The 20,836-nt window shown below is 41.3% G+C and overlaps 1 protein-coding gene across 2 annotated transcripts in view; it reads right to left on the bottom strand.

Annotated features, from left to right (window-relative positions):
- Nucleotides 1–12,451, bottom strand: part of asic2 (acid-sensing (proton-gated) ion channel 2) — a 460,127-nt gene extending 447,676 nt beyond the window's left edge. For both annotated transcript variants that reach the window (XM_068013288.1, XM_068013289.1), the window contains exons 1-2: nt 11,740–12,451; nt 10,754–11,593 (exon numbers count right to left, since the gene is read on the bottom strand). In XM_068013288.1, the coding sequence (XP_067869389.1) occupies nt 10,754–11,443 (690 nt within the window). In that variant the 5' untranslated portion in view covers nt 11,444–11,593; nt 11,740–12,451. The remainder of the gene's footprint in view (nt 1–10,753; nt 11,594–11,739) is intronic.
- Between the last annotated feature and the right edge of the window lie 8,385 nt (nt 12,452–20,836).

Here is a 20,836-nt window from a genome sequence, read left to right as displayed (position 1 = left end):
GAGAGAGGGATGGACTCAGTGGCTAGGGAACAGAATTCATGGCAGGAAGTGTGGACAATGACTTTTGGCTTCCCAATATTTAGTTGGAGGAAATTTCTGCTCATCCAGGACTGCTTGTCTGACAAGCAGCATGATAAATCATAAATAGTGGAAAGGTGGAGAGAGATGGTGGTGAGGTGGAACCGGGTATCGTCAGCATAGAAATGGAACTTGACCTTGTGTTTTTGGATAGTATGGTATGGGGCAGCACATAGATGAGAAATAGGACAGGGCCAAGGTGCTCATTAGTCTCCTAACTTTCCTACATTGCATTAGTTTCCTACATTATACCAGGAACTACACCACTAAGCACTTCATTGGCTATAAAGTGCTTTGGGACCTCTTGAAGTCATTCCAGCTGCTATAAAAATGCAAGTCTGTCTTTCATATATTGCCACTTTTGCACTGATGCACACCCAAAATCACTTGGTATCAATTCAAAACTGACAGTTTAACAAATGATATACATCATCTCACATTCTCACCCTTGGACAATAAAGTATTTTAATATTTCATTAAGTTTGACCCTCTGTTGTGATGTATCAAGTGAATGAATTAGTTATTTATTGGTTAATACCAAGACTGAGCAAATCAAGTAAAATGCCAACTTACTTAAAAGATTCTGTGAATGCTTCCTTACATTCCACATTGAATGAAAGGAAGAATTACCAAGAATTGTACAAACTGTATCCTGAGAAGCTGATTCATTGCAGAATCCTTCAAACCAAATCAGGCTCTTTGTGTTCCCTTTTTTCAGGATTTGATGTTTATAATTAGCTTTGTTGAGAGTTTCATCTAAATTGATATTTTTTCCATTTATCAGAAATAAAAAGTAAGTGCAAAGTTGGGTTTAAAAAGATTTCACACATGGATGTAACAGCTGTTTGTCGACAATGGTGAAAGAACAGCACTCGTCGCTCATCATATTGACAGTTTCTGAGAGACTTTTCATGGGCTTTTCAGTGACAACTGGCAGTCATTGGGCACCTGATGCAGTGTAATGCCCTCTACAGTGAGTGTGAGAGCACGGCAAGCAACAGTGTGGCCCTTCAACCAGATTGTATAATGCTCACTTTGGAGTCTAAACCTCAAAGTATTAATTAGATTTAATTCTTTGTAAAATTATGTATAAACAGCAAAATAAAGAGAGGAAAAGAGGATTGCATTGAGCAAGAAAGAGATAAAATAGACAGAAATAAAAATTTAAAAAGATTTTTAAAAAAATCTCTAACACTAATTAATTTATGAAGGAATGATACTTCACACTTGTAAAATTTAATTTTCTGAGCCAGGGAGTGGTTTGGCATTAATTATGACCATTAAAATTCAATTACACCTGAATGCACTAGCCCTATCTTTTGCTGCCATGTTTAGTGCGTAACTAGTAGATGCGTACAGGAACTTCACATCCTTACATAGATTTCAACGCCGAGTTGGCAAGGTAATGGTCTAGCACAATTGTGCAGGAGACAGCAACTCCTGCATATAGGGGGCCTCCAGAAGTTGCTGTCCAATTTACTTCATAATTTTGGTGAGCACTGTTAGTCTCACCATTATTCTCAACGCAAAATTCTGGCCATTATTGATAAACTTAGTTCATTGCTTTTCTGATTTGGGCTTTCTCTCAACAATTTGATCTTGTGATAACAACAGAAAGGAAATTTCCATAGGCATTCCTAGTCTTGTATGAACAGAAAGCTGCACCCTACTGTATGCCATGAGGCTAATAATTACCCCTTCACCTTGGAATATCACACCAGACACCATGTGGGATGATCATTACGTTCTCTATTCTAAAATGATGGTAAATACCACATATCAAACCAACATGCTAAGCTATACCTACTAGGGAAATTTATTTAAAATTATAAAGAGATACAGAAAGACACAGCAAGTAACTAGTAGCAAGCTACTTTCTTACACAATGCATAAGCTTAAGGACCAAAAAATACAGTCCAAAATGCTTGTAATTTTTTCAATAAGCTTTCATGGACAAATGTTACATCACAGATTATTCACATGGAGTCCCATTTAGTTGCTTCATATGACAGACGCAGTAAAAACAGGAAACTGAAAACCATGGGACAGAAAGTAAATTAAATTGTGTGTTTTTTATCTGATGTAAATGCAGCTCCCAACCCTGTCCATTTGGCATCTCCTGGGCATTGAAATCACACCTGGCCGATCTCTTGTATACCTGCCAAGTCTTTTAAACAATGTACATCTTGAACTTTCATTAGAACTAAACTCCCCTGCTTGTTTAATCACTCAATGTGTAATTAATTTGTCTGTAGCTCACAAACTTTAACATTTGCCAGAAATCGAAATCATTCCTATACTTGATTGGATAATTTTTATGTAGTATTCAGATTACTCCATTGTAATGCAAAGGACCATTAATTTGATTAACAGCCAGAACCAAGCTTTTGCTTTTTGACTGATTTATATTTCAAACTACTGGAACTGCATCTCACAGATAGTCTAACTCCCATCTCCATTTTGCTGTTAATAAGTAAAACTAGCTTTCATCACAATTCCATTTATTTCCAAAACGTAACATAAATCTATATGACACAGAATGAAAGCTCCACTTTCAACACAACTGGCAAAATAGTAAAAAGGTTTAACAATAAACAGTGAAATAGTGGAACTCTCGCCATCTCATTGAAATGAGTCATTTCTCAAAAATTAACTAAATCGTGCTGTTTCCTTCGACATTCTAGCCCCCTTTTTGATGATTAAAGATTTTCATCTTGGAGAATGACCTTTTGACATTGATGCTGGATACTGTCAAGGCCAAGCTAGCAAAAAGTATAATCTTAACAGTATCAATGCTTTTCCTACAAACACTAATTAATTTGAAGATACTTGCCTGTAGGGAGGAACTTAAGAGGATATTCAGCAAATTCTGTGGAGATCATTTGAGTCATTAAAACAATCAGAAATCAGCATGTTGCTTTCAAAGTTTTGCCCTTTTCATATGTCAAAGACTTGATGAATACCAGAAGTGCTTCATCTAGTTCAAAATGGTATAGCATTACCACTTACCATTTATCATTTCTGATGGTCAAAAAAATCTCTAAAGCTGATTTCTAAGTTACGTTGCTTGCTGAATGGTAACAAACCCACAATCAGAAAACTCTCATCTTACTTTAAATTACAATGATTGCATCATCCCTAACTATATTAATTAACTTGCGGATGCAAGTGTTTTCAAATTCCAGTTTTTTAAACAATTATTCCCACAAACACATTCCTCTTTGCTTGAGTGTCACTATTGTTAAATTGAACTTCACAGTTTTCCTCTTCTGTTAAGGGCTAGCCTGCTGTAAACCATATATTAATTATCTCAATAACGAAGTACCATCAGTTCTATGTAACAATTGGGATGATTTCTGAATTAATTTCCATTCAATAGAAAAGCATGGTGTATTTTCACTTCAGTCACGTGCATACTCAAACAGAATAAATGAAAAACCTAATTTGTGAACACATCGCATGACTTCAGTTTTGCCTATGAATGACCATCAAATAAATGGAATGGCTCCTAGAAGTTGAACCTCTGGCTTAGACTTCTCTATATCATCAGACAATATAGTCCACAAAGTAACCACAAAGGCAGGCATTATCTAGCAGCTCCTGGATCAGCAACAATGATGGTCCATTTGACCCTTCCAGCAGTTTTGTCCACAAATCGTGGGAGTCCAACAATTTCTGTGTCCCTATACATCTTGAGAGTTTCATCAATTGCCACAGAAAGCTACACATCTCTTAAATCTTTGATAAGCATGTCTGATATTTCAGGCAGAGTTGTCATTCACATATGTAGATTTCAGTCATACCCTGACATCAGAAGCCCTTTTCCAGAAAAGGTCACAAATGGGATCTGGGTCTGATTTAGACTTTACCAACATCTTTATTAGCTTCACCTCTTAATGAATACTTCAACAGATAGCACTACACCTTTAATTAATGATGGATTCTTAAGTCTGAAATGCATTTGTGATTTCAAGTGTTCCAATGGCAATTCTCCAATATTAAAACTTTCTTACTTCTCATGTCCTCAATGCTAAAATAAGAATTACCTCTAGTATAATCTGCAGACGTTTTAGATCTAAGCGATGTCTCTGGACAGAGTTTTGGGACTTTGAAGATCTGCCATGTTTCTGCTATTTTTCTGGGGGGGGGCGGGGGCGGGGGGTGTCTTCTAATCTTCTTCCAGAGTTACATCAGAAGATCAGGAGACCATGAAAAATTTCAGGTCCTATATCATTAATGTCCATGAAAGGACAGTGTAAAAGGCGTGACCCACCTACAGTTTCTGATGCTGCTTGTCATATTGCGACATAGGTAAATACCGAATCAGAAAAGTCTGCGGATTATTTTCAACTAAACCAAAGACAAAGATCTCACATTTCCTCAGAATTTCTGCCACTTAGTTGCCATAACTTCTTTGGAAATGCACGAGAAATCTCCTTTACGCACTTAAATGAACTTTCAGCTGCGCCTCCAATGATGTTACAATGATAGAGTTGCAGAAAGTGTGAGGAAATTCAAGGTTAAGCTCTCTTATGCCTACAAGATATGAATTCTCAATTAAGATTTAGTCCAAAGCACATTCACTTATACTGAACTACTCCTGAACTTGAAGCCTGTCCAGAATTCAAATATAAGAATGGAGTTCAAAACCAATGTCTGAACACTACTTTTGAAATCATTTTGTTCCAATGACTTGATAGTAATGGGCTCAAGATGATTACCTACTCTATTTATCTGACTATCATGATTCAGTACAATCATGCAGAGTTCAAATATAATTCTTCAAGCACACAGAAACTTCTTTCATGCTTTAGTTTTATTAAATGCCTTTGTCCCATTATTAAGTGTATTTTTCCTCCTATTCCTCTGTCCTCATAAATGCCCCTCAAAGAGATAGAGGGCTGGTGATGGGCATCCTCTCATTTCCCCTCTCTTCTTCCCTGTGGGGAAGTTATTGGCTTCTTCCCTTGGTGAGGTTGCAATCACTGGCAGGGAAGGGAGGCAACAAATCTTTGCCCCATCAATATTTTGCACTGCCCAATTTCACTGTAAGGCACTTGGTCCCCATGCTTTTAACAGAAAAAGCACAGGGAACTGTGGCCCTGTGCACCAGAACTGCCTGGTACAGCTATAACACTCTCATCGATTTGACCAATACATCAATAACAGTTTGGATTCCACCAGAACCACATGGCTCCAACCCTCATCATAGCCATGATGCAGGCATGAGCACAAGAGCTGAATACTAGAGGAAAGGTCAGCATTCAAAAGATTATGACAGCAAGGAGCCCTAACAAACTGATCAATGGTAGTCAAATGGACAACAATCCACTGGCTGAAGTTATACCTGATGCAAAGGAAAGTTATTCTAATTGTCAGGGTCCTGTCATCACAATCCCAGGGCACCATTGCAGGAGTTTACCAGGAAAGCACTCTTGGCCCAGCCTTTTTCAGCTCCTTCATTAATGACCTTTCCTCAATCCTGGATTAGGGACGGGACTACTTGCTAATGATTCTACAGTATTCAGCTCCATACACAGTTTTTTCAGTAATAAAACCTATGTCAGGTTACAGCAGGACCTGGACAACACCAAGGCTTGGCCTGACAAGCGGCAGCTAATATTCCTGTTAGCTGTCAGATAGTGATCATCTTAAATATGACAAAATTGATAAACTTCAGTGGCACCACTATTGCTGAGTGCCCCACTACCAATATCGCAAGATCATCACTGACTAGCAGCTGACTGAACCAGCCATATCAGCACTGTGGCTACACTGGTAGAGCAGAGGTTGGGGATGCTGAAACGAGTGGTGCATCTTCTGATCCTGTGATGCCTACTTGCCGTTTACAAGGCTCAAGTTAGAAGCATGATGGGATACTTACCTGGATGAATGCAACTGCACCAACAATCAAAAAGCTAAATACCATTTAGGACAGAACAGTTCTTCTGTCTCTAGACTTTACCACTAGCGCACTGTGGCTTCAGTATGTACAAGCTACAGGATGAATTGCAGCAACTCATTGTTTATTATTTTGAAAGCACCTCCTTTCCCTGCAACCCTACCAATTTGAAGCGCAAGAGTTGTGGGAACATTATCAGCTCCCAGTTCCCCTCCAAATCGTACATCATGCATAACATGGCCATATTATCGGCATTCTTTCATTGTTGCTGGGTCAATGCCATGGAATTCCATATTTAATACTATTGTGGAAGCATCATCATTGCAAGGGCTTCAGTAGTTGAAGACGACGACCCACTATTATCTTTTCAGTGCAACTAAGGATGGGCAACAACTGTAGCCTTGCCAGTGTCACCAACATTCTAAGTACAAATATATATATTAAAAAAGCAACTGATTTGCTATGTGCTGATCTGTGTGCATCAATGCTGAGAAGATATGCAACAGGGAACACTACAGCAACTCTTTCATCTTATATTCTGGGTAAGAGTATCATTTCATACTGTTGCTTGTGTACTGGGGCTATGAGGTGGAACGATCCACAATGGACAAAGCTTTCAGAGTAGGTTATACCAGAAATTGCACATAGAAAAAACTCTTCAGTGGGGTAAAACCATTACTTTTTATATACTGTTCTAGAACAAGGATAATACAAATCTGAACATCTACATTATTACACTTTAGCCAATGCTCCATCTATAATTGAGTATAATATCTTTTCCATTTATTTCTCATCATTGTTTTTTTTTGATGGTGCCAATTCCTGTTAGTGTATGGTTTCTGGGTAATTAAAGCCTCAGTAATTTGCCCAAGCTGACACTTTTCATTTGTTTGGCTGGATGGATACAGAGTGTTAATGAGCTATTTGAGCTGTGGAGACCATCACTGCCAAGCCTGCACTTGTCATTACCCAAAGTCCACACATACACACTTCTAGTAGCAGCACCTGGATAGCAATTGTCAGCAATCCCAGTATTACTGAGACTATGTAATGGAGTACATGACCATTCTAACAGTAGCACAATAACTGCTAACCAGCATGAGATTTTGTCTACTGTTATATAATGAGCACCCATTCAAAATTGATTGTGCATTTTGTGCATCTTACATAATAGTTGTTAGATCAAATATTTGTGTTCACAATTACAGAAGAGGTACTTGTCTGAGTGTGACAGCTTATACTTACATTGTTAAGACAATGCCAGGAATCTGCCTGTGACTATTTTACGTAAACACAACTGTTGCTTCCCAACATGTGACATTTTATGTTTTCAGAGAATGCCAGTAGTCTGAATGTTACTTTTGACAACCACAGAACAGAGGCCAGTCTATGACTAATTTTCATTATTACACAAAAGCTGCTTATGTAGCAATGATCATTTCCAGTTTTACAATGTCCATTGATCTACATATGACCAGGTTACAGCCCATGTTTGACAACTCACACAATGCGCCAATTCCACTGTGGTTAGATGCGCTGGTATACAACACTGCCAGCAGCAATATGATCATTTACATAATTCCAGAATGCTGCTAGTTTAGTGTATGACCATCCATAATTGCCCTTCAACTGAGTGGGTTGCTAGGCCATTTCAGAGGGCATTTTAAGAGTCAACCACATTGCTGTGGGTCTGGAGTCACATGTAGGCCAGATCAGGTAAGGACGGCAGATTTCATTCCCCAAAGGACATTCGTGAACCAGATGGGTTTTACAACCATCGACTATGGTTTCATGGTTACCATTAAATTAGCTTTTTAAAAAAAAAATTCAGATTTATTAATTGAATTCAAATTTAACCATCTACTATGGTGGGCTTCAAACCTATGGTCCCCAGACAATTAGCCTGGGCTCTGGATTATTAGTCCAGTGACATATACTGTTACCCAGTCCCAGTGTGACCATTTATACTGTTGTACAACACCAGTTCTACTTTAATAATGTTATTGTTGGACACCACCAGTCCCAGTGTAACCATTTATGGTATTAGGCAGCATCAATCCAATGTGCCTGTTTATGTTGTTCCACAAACTGTTCATTGTCTTATTGTTGCAAATGTTTCTTACTATAATACTTTTTTACTACATGGGAAACAAATAGTGAAGTTCCCTTTGCTTTGTCCTAACAATGAGTCCTCACCTCAATCAGAAGAGCACCCTCTACTGTCTCAGTGGGATATTTCCACTTGCTCTACCAGGCGTTTTTATGGTCAGTTTTGTTTTCGCTCAATGGGCCTGCCTAATATGGTAAAGCAACCCAAAAGATCATATTATGTAGAAATCCTAAATTGACAGAGAGAAGAAACTTCCACACCATCATTCCGGTCTGGATGTGAATATAACTCAGAGTTCTGGCTGCACCAAACATTGCCCCAGCCAGTAATAGACTTTATGGAAATTAGGCTATGCAATAATATCATAAGGAAGTTAACACATTTGTATCAAGTTCCTTAATTAGCTACTTTAATGGTGAGATAAAGGCTCTGAAACATAGCAAAGAAACTGGATACAAATGCATTAACCATTTGTCCAATAATATCGCACAGTGCAATCTCCATGCTAATAATTCTTTTAGCTTGGAAATAAAAACATATTTCTACTTTTATACCTTCACAATGACATCATGCTGCTAGCCTGACTTGCCATCTATATCATACACCTACTCGATTAACAGTGGGATGTGTCAAGAGTATATTCTCTATATGGTATTAAAGGAGCATTGGTATGCCAGTAGTGTGACTGAGATGTCATTGTGACAGTTGTTTGTAATGAATAGCAATGGCATCTGACACCACAAGCTGTGTCTACATAAAAATATAATTTTCACAATCCATATTCATTAATAGCACAATAAGATCATAATAGTGTTATGACCAGATGAGAAAGTTGTCCAGGGGTCCCTCTTAGCCTTTACCTGGTCTTACAGTAGCAGGGTTTAATTTTTAAACATACCGTGTTTTTAGCTCCCCCTCGGTGAATCCTTGTTCACCGCTTTCCAATTATAAGGCAAAGAAAACAGCACAAACAGGTTTTCTTAGGTTTAAAAGAAAAGTTTAAATTTATTAAACTTAAACTCTAATTCAGTTGATGCCTACAGATACATGACATGCCCACACTAGTATGCATATGCAATACACACATGCGAATAGAGACAGAAAAGAACAGAAGAAAAAAAGAGTGAAAAGTTTGAGGCAAGTTCCTTATATCTGAAGAGTTTTTGTTATGATTCTTTGAGCTCACAGTAGAGTCCTTGATTGTAGGTAGTTCTTGCTTTTTGTTGGGGCCCAGTATTCTTCATAAATTCTGTTCGCTGTAGGAGGCTTTTCTCTCTTGGGGTTCATGTGTCTTCAGCGGATTCAGAGGCTTGTGTGAGAGAGAGAGATGGGAGCAGACAGGAGAGATCTCAATCCAGGAGCAAACAGACACTCTCCCAGTTCAAACTGTTTGTACAATTCAGAAAAACCCAGGTTGCCAAGCAAGTTAGTCATGTGACTAACTGGTCTGATCACATCTTGGATTGTATCACCTTTGCAGTCTCTGGAATGCTCTTCTTCCACACAATACCTGGTGATCAAGGTCCATTGTGGGTTGAATGTGTCAGAGAATGGTCTTTTGTCCTTCCAAGCACCATCTGTTAATATGCAAATGTCTTTTCCAACCATGACTGATCTGTCTTTCTTCACTCCAGTAACAGTTTAAAATCAGTGTTCATGACGAAATTAATGTGCCTCGTTCTTGGCAGGTGCGGGCCTAGCATGACAATAGTTTAGGTCTGTTGCAGCTTCGGCTTTATCAGACAATATAGAAATGTAGAAACAGTTTGTAGATTGGGCTAATAAAAACAAGAAATGCTGGAAATACTCAGCAGGTCTGGCAGCATCTGTGGAGAGAGAAGCAGAGTTAACGTTTCAGGTCAGTGACCCTTCTTCAGAACTGACCTGAAAAGTTAACTCTGCTTCTCTCTCCACAGATGTTGCCAGACCTGCTGAGTATTTCCAGCATCTCTTATTTTTATTTCAGATTTCCAGCATCCACAGTATTTTGCTTTTATTGTAGATTGGGCTGTTGTTCATTTTTGTGTAGTGACCATACTTGTTTAAAAAGGACCTGGATCACTCCAAGCTGCTAAGAAATTTTGCCAAGTGCATGTTGTGATTTGTTTGGTATAACAAAAAGACTGATATCTGGTGCCATATCCATCTTAATCCCAGGAATCCAGCCAATGGTTCATTTGCCTTTGTTGATTGTACGGCCTCGCAATTAGGTTCTTAATAGTGAAGTGGAATGATCGAGTTCAAGAAATCCTTCCAAACAACTTACAGTTACCTGGGATGGTTCTGATATATCTACACGAAACTGTTACTGATTGAAACCATGTCCTTATTCAATTTAAATATACATCCTATAATACTTAATTTTAAAGCTATCAAACCCTGTATACAGAGGTAACACGAGGATTGTTTTGCATTTAATGTTCTGTGACGTTTAATACGGTCACGTGATGTGAAATAACATCTCGATTCACAGCTGGAATGTGGCAGATCACCAGTTATGTAATTTCAATGAGATACATGAATGGTTTGTAATTCATTCAGGGACAATATATAAAAATACATTCACCATACTTCAATACAAACTTTTTTGTTAGGTCAATGGTAATATAAAATTTCCAAATAAAGTTTTTTTTTAAAAAGAAGGAAGAAATGGCAAGACTCACTGAGGTAAAGTTCTGTGGCCCACACACATCCCCTCGGTATTTGCAAGAAAGGAGCATGTCATCCAACTGATGGCCCAAGCGGTCCATGAAGTCCAGGCTGATCCCCTCAAAACTCCGGGGCGGCAGAAAGAGGCGGAAATCCGAGAGTTTTTGAAACCACTGCTGTCTGTCTTCTTTGATTAGCTCAGTGACCAGGGGGCGAGCTGTGCGGTTCTCATTGAGAAGCCCCAGCCATTGCCCCGCGTAGTACAGGTCACTTTTGGTCAGCTGGTAAAAGCGGATGGGGTTATTGTTGCATATGGTGAGAGCGGGGAAGTTCAGCTCCTTGGTCCACTCCATGTGAAACCTGGTGTGGGACGGGAACGAGAGCAGGTAAAGGAATCGGTTCGAGGACCAAGAGATCAGAAACCCCAACGAGGTGCAAAAGGCCAAAAACCAAACGACTCGGTGGTGCAGTGAATAGTGTTGTGAGCAGATGTATTTAATCCCGTGTATCTTTGCCTGCTTCACAAATGTGAGAGTTATTTCTTTCATGCTATGAGGTCGGCCTTTCCCCTGTGCTGCCACCTTCTCTGGATTGGCACGGGGACCCCTGGGTTCTTGTGCAGCGTCCAAGGCCATAACTCCCCAGTGTGTCGCTCCGACAGCCGCAACTTCCTCAAGGCAAAACTGAAATCCGCTTCCCCACATTCAGTCAACTGGGCTCCAATGACTAGAGCATCAAAATTGAAATTCAGGCAGCTCTCAATACAAAAAAACAGGTGGCAACCGCCAGTGATTTCACTACAACTTTTCCACAAACGGTTTGACGGCCTTCGTGTTACATCTTGCGAGCTCCATCTAGAAAAAAGAAGAAATCCCTTTGTATTTCATCAACTTCAATAGACGGTGCTGCATTGAGCCTGGGCTAGTACGCTGCCAGGTATCTATCCCCTCGTACACTCCCCCCTCACACAGAACACACACACAAATACTCATGTACTCACACGGATTCATGCTGCTGACTTCAAAGGCACAGAAACTGCCTGATATTCAGTCGAAGGCGAATCCATGGTTCAGACTTGCTCAGTACCCCATCACTCTCCTCTGTTGTACTTCGACCAATTTCAGAAGTAATTGACAGTATCAGTCTCCACACTTTATATCCCCTTCACGCGATGTGCCAGCCTGGAGTCTTCATCATTAGAACTTTGGAGACTGCTCAGAGTGCCAATCTGCCGGGAGTGCCAATCTGCCCAGTGCCAATCTGCATTGGTTCTCCTCCTGCCTCAGCCCTGACGTACAAGCGGCGGTCGGTTGGCTTCACTCGTTTCCATGCCTACAGCATTCTTGCTCTGCCTCATGCAAGTCCCGAGGTGCAATGCCACTAGAAGCCTCCTTCACTTTGAAGATCCCGTTCGAATGAAGGACCCAGGTGTCGGCCAAATGTGGAAAGGGGGCAGCAGCCAATTGTGAAAAAGGGCAGGGAGCGCACTCTCCAATAGGCTGGAAGTGGGTAATGATTAATTCATAACCAGGCAATTCTTTTTTTTAAAAAAAAAGCAACGCTCCGGTCATGTTAACCTTTTCGGCGCTTAATATCCTGTTTGCACTTCATAAGAGGGGAAAAAAACAAGTTCATCACCATTCAGTGAATCTGTGATGAGAAAGACAGCTTAAACATTTCCTTAGAGAGCTGATCTCACTGCCATGTACTTCCTCTGTAACCACCAACTAACCCAATCTCAGTGAATATCCGCAGATCCCATCCAGCAGACTGTGGATTTACATAGAGGCAGAGCGAGGTTCCAACGTGAGCAGACAGCTGGATTAAAGCAGCAGTCCCCTCCCACTCCACTTCCAACATTCACTAAGTTGCATTTTCTCGCCTTGTGCGGAAAACCGCTCTGCAGCTTTTTCGGGATGGGTTTGTGTGTTTGTTTTTGATTGTAAATGCGCTTCTTGGAATTCCGGCGATTTAAGATAGAATTTGAGTCCCATTTGAACTGCATTTCACTTTCGGGAATCTGAGAACGACAGACGCCAGGAATCCTTCGATTATACTTTTTTAAATAATATATATATATATATATATAACTGGATTTCCAATCAACCAGCAATGACATCAGGACACTCATCGGAACTAATTTCGAGATCACGTACATTCCTGACATTTGGGCAGGTAATGTTATAGCAATGAGCCAGCCGCTTTCCTTCTCGACATCCCATCTTTAAGCCATGGGCTGTTTACTCTTGTCGGTTCTTACCCGGGGCTTTCCTGTAGATCTGTGCTGCAGAGAATTGTGAGACTTTGCTTGAAATCTTTTTTTTTAAAAAAAGGCTCTTTCACATCAGCAATCAGCCTCCCGTCAGCCTGACGCGAAGCTGTTATGCCCCGGGTGGTCATGGAGGCATAGAGTCATTCGCAGCACAGAAGGAGGGCATTCGGCCCATCGAGTCCATGTCAGTTAAGTAAATATAGTGTGCAGCGGTTTATAGGTTGCATTGGACCATTGATTAGAAATGTAGACTCCTTTAAACTTTGCTCAACCCCTATGTGTTAAACCCTCATGTCTTCGCTATTACAACATTAACGCAAATATGAGGCTAAAATAAATCCAATGGCAAGTATCCTGTTCGGATTCAAGTTAATCCATTGACACACAAGTCTAGTTATTTCATGTCAGGTTGGCGTTGCTCTCAGAATAAAACAAACCCTCACTAGTCAAAAACTTAAGCATCTATAAATCATTGCTTCAGCTAAAATTTGTAAAGTCTGGTCGCTTTAAGGGGTTTTTAATGTTATGTTGAGACTGGATTTCCCCTAATTAATGTTATACTGTGAATAGCTGCACAAAGTATAGAGCAGTGATAACTGAATGGCCCTTTTATGGCTGTTCAGATAACTCTGCATTTCAAAATCTTCTACTCTGCCTCTTTTTCATGCTTTGTTGTGCTTTACAAAATAGTAAGATTTCGGCAATGAACATCTAAATCTGCCAACGTGAAACCTTCCTTTTATTTCTACCTCCATCACATGGTCATGCATAAATTGCTTTGTTATACAGGTTACAAAAGAAAATTACACACAAAATAGACCAAGTGTCATGTACTGCACATCTCAGGCTATACACCACCTGAGTGTTGCAAGGGGATAATCAGAATGGTTGTCATGATATAAAACGATGGAAGAGACCTGGAAGCAGATTCAATAGTAAGTTAAAAAAGAAAATTGGATATATTCTTGAACAGGAATAAATTAAATGGCGACAGCGAAAGAACAGGGAATGGGACTAATTGGACAGCTCTTTCAAAGAGAAGGCACAGGCATGCTGGGCCGAATGGCCTCCTTTTGTGCTGAATGATTCTATAAATAGCAGGCAAAGGGTGTTTTCGCTAAGCATAGGCTGTAATTTATGGAAAGTTTAATTGAGTGAGAGACTGTGCTGTGTGACCTTATAACCACAGACTATTGAGTCCAATGCAGATATGAAGAAGAAAAACATGTTCTTCTTCTGATAGTCTGCTGTGTTGTACTTTGCTCGAGATCACTTTTTGTGATTGTTATACCACACATTCAACTTTGAAACTTAGAATTGATCCTGCTGAAGATTGGGATGAAGAACTCTCATCGACTCTCACTGTTGCAAACAACTCTTTTGGAATCATTGTTTTTGCATCCTCCGGTACTTAAATGGTTTATATGTACTCATCATCTTGTTCATCTCTATGCTACCTCACACAGATGTTTCTTTATTCTATACTTGGCTGGAAAACTATTTTTAAAGTGCACTTGCTACGTGCACATCTGTCTGAATCTTAGACACTGATTTTTATCCTTAGCATGTTTCAGCAGTAATGACAATCAGTTTATCTCTGATCACAGAAACATAGAAAATAGGAGGAGTAGGCCAATCAGCCCTTCGAGCCTGCTCCGCCATTCATTATGATCATGGCTGATCATCCAACTCAGTAGCCTGTTCCTGCTTTCACTCCATACCGTTTGATCCCTTTAGACCCAAGAGCCGTATTTAACTCCTTCTTGAAAACATACAATGTTTTGGCCTCAACTGCTTTCTGTGGTAGCGAATTCCACAGGCTCACCACTCTCTGGGTGAAGAAATTTCACCTCATCTCAGTCCTGAAAGGTTTACCCCATCTCCTTAGACTATCACCCCCGGTTCTGGACTCCCCCACCATCGGGAACATCGTTCCTGCATCTACCCTGTCAAGCCCTGTTAGAATTTTGTAGGTTTGTATGAGATCCCCCCTCACTCTTCTGAACTCCAGCGAATATAATCCCAACCGACTCAATCTCTGCTCATATGTCAGTCCCACCATCCCAGAAATCAGTCTGGTAAACCTTCGCTGCACTCTCTCTATAGCAAGAGCATCCTTCCTCAGATAAGGAGACCAAAACTGCACACAATATTCCAGGTGTGGCCTCACCAAGGCCCTGTATAATTGCAGCAAGACATACCTGCTCCTGTACTCGAATCCTCTTGCTATGAAGGCCAACATACCATTTGCCTTTTTTACTGCCTGTTGGACCTGCGTGCTTACCTTCAGTGACTGGTGTATGAGAACACCCAGGTCTCGCTGCATATTCCCCTCTCTCAGTTTATAGCAGTTCAGATAATCTGCCTTCCTGTTTTTGCTAGCAAAGTGGATAACCTCACATTTATCCACATTATACTGCATCTGCCATACATTAGCCCACTCACTCAACTTGTCCAAATCACCCTGAAGCCTCTCTGCATCCTCCTCACAACTCACCCTCCCACCCAGTTTTGTGTCATCTGCAAATTTGGAGATATTACATTTAGTTCCCTCATCTAAATCATTAATGTATATTGTGAATAGCTGGGGTCCTAGCACCAATTCCTGTGGGACCCCACTAGTTACTGCCTGCCATTCGGAAAAAGACCCATTTATCCCTACTCTTTGTTTCCTGTCTGCCAACCAATTTTCTATCCATCGCAATACATTACCCCCAGTCCCATGTGCTTTAATTTTAAACGCTAATCTCTTATTTGGGACTTTGTCGAAAGTCTTCTGAAAATCCAAATAAACCACATCCACTGGCTCCCCCTCATCAACTCTACTAGTTGCATCCTTGAAGAATTCTAGTAGATTTGTCAAGCATGATTTCCCTTTCGTAAATCCATGCTGACTCTGCCCAATTCTACCACTGTTACCTAAGTACGATAGCGACGTCTAAGAGGCATCTTGACAAATACATGAATAGGATGGGAATAGCGGGATACGGTTCCCGGAAGTGCAGAAGGTTTTAGTTTAGGCAGGCATCAAGATCGGCGCAGGCTTGGAGGGCCGAATGGCCGAAGGCCGTTCCTGTGCTGTACTGTTCTTTGTTCTGCTACAAAATCTTTGATAATGGACTCTAGAATTTTCCCCACTACTGACGTCAGGCTGACTGGTCTATAATTCCCTGCTTTCTCTCTACCTCCCTTTTTAAATAGTGGGGTTACATTAGCTACCCTCCAATCTGGAGGAACTGTTCCAAAGTCTATAGAATCTTGGAAGATGACCACCAATGCATCCACTATTTCTAGGGCCACTTCCTTAAGTACTCTCGGATGCATACTATCAGGACCTGGGGATTTATCGGCCTTCAATCCCATCAATTTCCTCAACACCATTTCTCTACTAATACTGATTTCCTTCAGTTCCTCTCTCTCACTAAGCCCTGTGTTCCCCAACATTTCTGGTATGATATTTGTGTCCTCCTTTGTGAAGACAGAACCAAAGCATCCTGAGCATTTGTTCACTGGGTTTCCTATCAGGCATTCTGTTTCTGGCTCTTGCATTTTTCCAACTGCCTGAACAGTTTTATCATAACTGAGCTGTTTCATCTGAGGCTATTTAACTTCACCTGCATTTACTATATCTACTGCTTTTAAAGTCAAAATTAGGTTATCTCACATCGCTGCATCTGGCCGCAATTGCAACTCCTTCATAAATAATTGACCCCTATAGTTCACTAATATCACAATTCTCTGAAAGACTCCTCCAATTTTGCAACATGATAATTAATCAGTTTCCCATGCTTATTTATTGAGTTGGAAACACATCTCTCCTATGTAGTATTCTTCATTGGCTGGCAAAAAATAGTTTCATTACAATTTGCTTTTTAAACCAGCATTTCCCACATAAGCATATTATTCATACAATCACCAATCACAGAAAGTATATTGCAATCTTTAATCATATTTCTCTACAACAGGGGGCCAGTAGAAGTTTGCATGGAGTGGCTTGAGCAACACCCTCCCAGGTGCTGGATTTTCCAATTGCAGGCAGGCACCAGAGATATGCCTGTATTGGCACTTGCTCCATGCCAATTAGTTCCCCTCCCTTTGACTCCACAAATTCTGGCTAGGTAAGTTACTGGTGGATATTGATACCAGCAATTTTCTCATTGGATAATCAGAGCCTGTGTCTGTAAGACCAGCTCAGATCAACAGCTGCAGTTAGTTAGGAGCACATATTGTATGGGGTTCTTTGCTCAGGTACTCCAAATATACTGGAATAAATATGAGACTGCAACTGTACATCTTTAAACTGACTGTCTGCAATTACATTACTGGTATGCTCCTGTTTGTAAATTGCCATCCTACACATGTTATAGGTGCTACTGTATTATTTGCAATTTAAGAGATTTATGAATTGTCAAGAGAAACCAGGACACAGCTAAATAATGCAGTTCCTTTCGGCCCACACAGTTCTGGTCAGTAATGTATTACTCCATATGCGAGTTGGAATTGGTTGGGAGGTGGGAGGAGAGTGGGGATCTGCTCAGATTGGCATGATGTGACAAGTGGTGTTCCCCAGGATCTGTTCTGAGGCCTCAACTTTTCACCATATTTATTAATGACTTGGATGAAGGAATAGAGAGTTGTATAACTATATTTTAAGATGGTAATAAATTAACAGGGAGATTATGTAGTGCAGATGTGAGCAGAAAGTTTCAAAGGGACATGGAAAGATTAAGTGTTTGGGGAAAACTATGGCAGACGGAGTTTAATGTGGGCAAGTGTGAGATCATCCAATTTAGAACTAAGATAGATAAATTGTAGTATTTTCCAAAATGGTGAGAAACTTGGGACTGTACAGGTGCAAAGAGATTTGGGAGTTTAAGAACACAAGTTATTTAAAACTAGTAGGGACGTACAAAAAACAATTAAAAAGGCTAAAGGAATGTTGATCTTTATCTCAAAGGGGCTAGATTACAAAGGGGAGTATAGCATTCAGTTTTGAGCACAGCACCTTGGCATAGCTGCAATGCAGATTCACCAGAATGACACCGCAGTTTAGAGCATTGAATTCAACTTGGCCTGTATTCCCTTGAGTACAGAAGATTGAGGAGTGGTCTGATCGATGTGTTTAAAATGTTAAAAGGATACAATAGGGTAGATACTGAGAAACTATTTCCCTTGATAGGATAATTAAGAATGAGGAGGCATACATTTTAAATTAGACCTAGGCCATTTAGGAAGGAAATCAGGAATCTGTTTTTCACAGGAGTAGGAGAAATGGGGAATTCTGTCCCAAAAACAGGCTGTGGATGCTGGGACATTTCAAGGTTCCAGGACTGAGATTGATACATTTTTGTTGTGTAAGAGTATCAAGAGATATGGAGCTAAGGTGGGTAAATAGAGTTGAGGTATAGATCAGTCATGGTCTAATTGAAGGGGCTGAAAGGTACAGGAGTGAGCCAATGTTCTTAAGAAATTGGGGTCTGAGTGCTTGAGAGCAATAAGGAGAGAGGTCCCATGACATGAGAACACTGGACCCCTTCTTGGTCAAGTGTCGGATAGTATCCTAGCATCCTGAAGCCCTGGAAAGGCTATCCTGAGCAACAAGAGTAAGTTGCAGGGAGGCCAACAGATCAAAAGGACTGTGAATGGGATTTCTGGGCTACAGGAGCATTTGCAAGGAAGCGGGGCCTCGCAATATTGAATGGAGTGCCAGGATCTGGCAGTTTTGAGAGGGCGCACTAAGGTCCACCAGCCTTTGGGAGAGGGAAGGGGAAGGAGCCTGACTTGTCTTTGGCTCCTTTAGAACCATCAGGCAGCCCTTGTCCACTGTGATCAGAACTGTCAGTCTCCTACTCCTGTCTGCAGTGATGATCGACTGCATTCTTAGTTGTCAAGTGATTGCTGCCGTGGGTTTGTTGAAAATACTTGGTACATATTTAATGTGTTTTCCAATTGCTTATGTAGTTTTAAAAGTTTTTATAACAAAAAAATAGTTAGGTCAGAAAATCCTGTATTGCTACTGAGCCTCTGGCTACATTGTGCTGTGCCTGGATCCTGTGCTAAATCTTGAGAAGGGTAGTGGTTGGGATGCAGACTCTTCCACTTGTGGCATTACTGGACCATTTTCCTCAGCAGCCACGGTACTTAGAGTTAGGAGCAATGGAGAAGGAACTTACAGAACCTTTGATGGATGATATCATCCCCACAGTGTGGTGGTTCGAATCCCACCACAGCAGAAGGTGGAATTTGAATTTAATTAATAAATCTGGAATTAAAAGCTAGCCTAATGATGGCCATGAAACCATTGTCGATTGTTGTAAAAACCCATCTGGTTCACTCATGTCCTTCAGAGAAGGAAATCTGCTGTCCTTAGCTGGTCTGGCTTACATAAGACTCCAGACCCACAGCAATGTGGTAAACTCTTACATGCCCTCTGAAATGGCCTAGCAAGCCACTCAGTTGTACCTAACCGCTATAAAGTCAATAAAAAGGAATGAAACCAGACGGACCACCCGGCATCGACCTAGGCACCGGAAACGATAACGGCAAACCCAGCCCTGTCGACCCTGCAAAAGCCTCCTTACTAACATCTGGGGGCTTGTGCCAAAGTTGGGAGAGCTGTCCCACAGGCTAGTCAAGCAACAGCCTGACATAGTCATACTCATGGAATCATACCTTACAGACAATGTCCCAGACACTGCCATCACCATCCCCGGGTATATCCAGTCCCACCGGCAGGATAGACCCATCAGAGGTGGTGACACAGTGGTATACAGTAGGGAGGGAGTTGCCCCGGGAGTCCTCAACATATACTCCGGACCCCATGAAGTCTCATGGCATCAGGTCAAACATGGGCAAGGTAACCTCCTACTGATACCACCTACCGCCCTCCCTCAGCTGATGACTCGGTACACCTCCATGTTGAACACCACTTGGAGGAAGCACTGTGGGTGGCAAGGGCACAAAATGTACTCTGGGTGGGGGACTTCAATGTCCATCACCAAGAGTGGCTCGGTAGCACCACTACTGACCGAGCTGGCCGAGTCCTAAAGGACATAGCTGCTAGACTGGGTATGCGGCAGGTGGTGAGGGAACCAACACGAGGGAAAAACATACTTGACCTCGTCCTCACCAATCTGCCTGCTGCAGATGCTTCTGTCCATGACTGTATTGGTAGGAGTGACCACAGCACAGTCCTTGTGGAGACAAAGTCCCGCCTTCACATTGAGGATACCGTCCATCGTGTTGTGTGGTACTATCACCATGCTAAATGGGATAGATTTCGAACAGATCTAGCAATGCAAAACTGGGCATCCATGAGGCGCTGTGGGCCATCAGCAGCAGCAGAATTGTACTCAACCACAATCTGTAACCTCATGGCCCGGCATATCCCCCACTCTACCATTACCATCAAGCCAGGAGACCAACCTTGGTTCAATGAAGAGTGCAGAAGGGCATGCCAGGAGCAGCACCAGGCATACCTCAAAATAAGGTGTCAACCTGGTGAAGCTACAACCCAGGACTACTTGCATGCCAAACTGCGTAAGCAGCATGCGATAGACAGAGCTAAGCGATCCCATAACCAATGGATCTGATCTAAGCTCTGCAGTCCTGCCACATCCAGCCATGAATGGTGGCGGACAATTAAACAGCTAACTGGACGAGGTGGCTCCACAAATATCCCCTTCCTCAAATGATGGGGGAGCCCAGCACATCAGTGCGAAAGATAAGGCTGAAGCATTTGCAACAATCTTCAGCCAGAAGTGCCAAGTTGATGATCCATCTCGGCCTCCTCCTGAAGTCCCCAGCATCACAGATGCCAGACTTC

This window comes from Heterodontus francisci, chromosome 33 (genome assembly GCF_036365525.1).
Source record: "Heterodontus francisci isolate sHetFra1 chromosome 33, sHetFra1.hap1, whole genome shotgun sequence".
NCBI classification, from domain to species: Eukaryota; Metazoa; Chordata; class Chondrichthyes; order Heterodontiformes; family Heterodontidae; genus Heterodontus; species Heterodontus francisci.
This window is presented reverse-complemented; position numbering and strand designations above follow the sequence as displayed.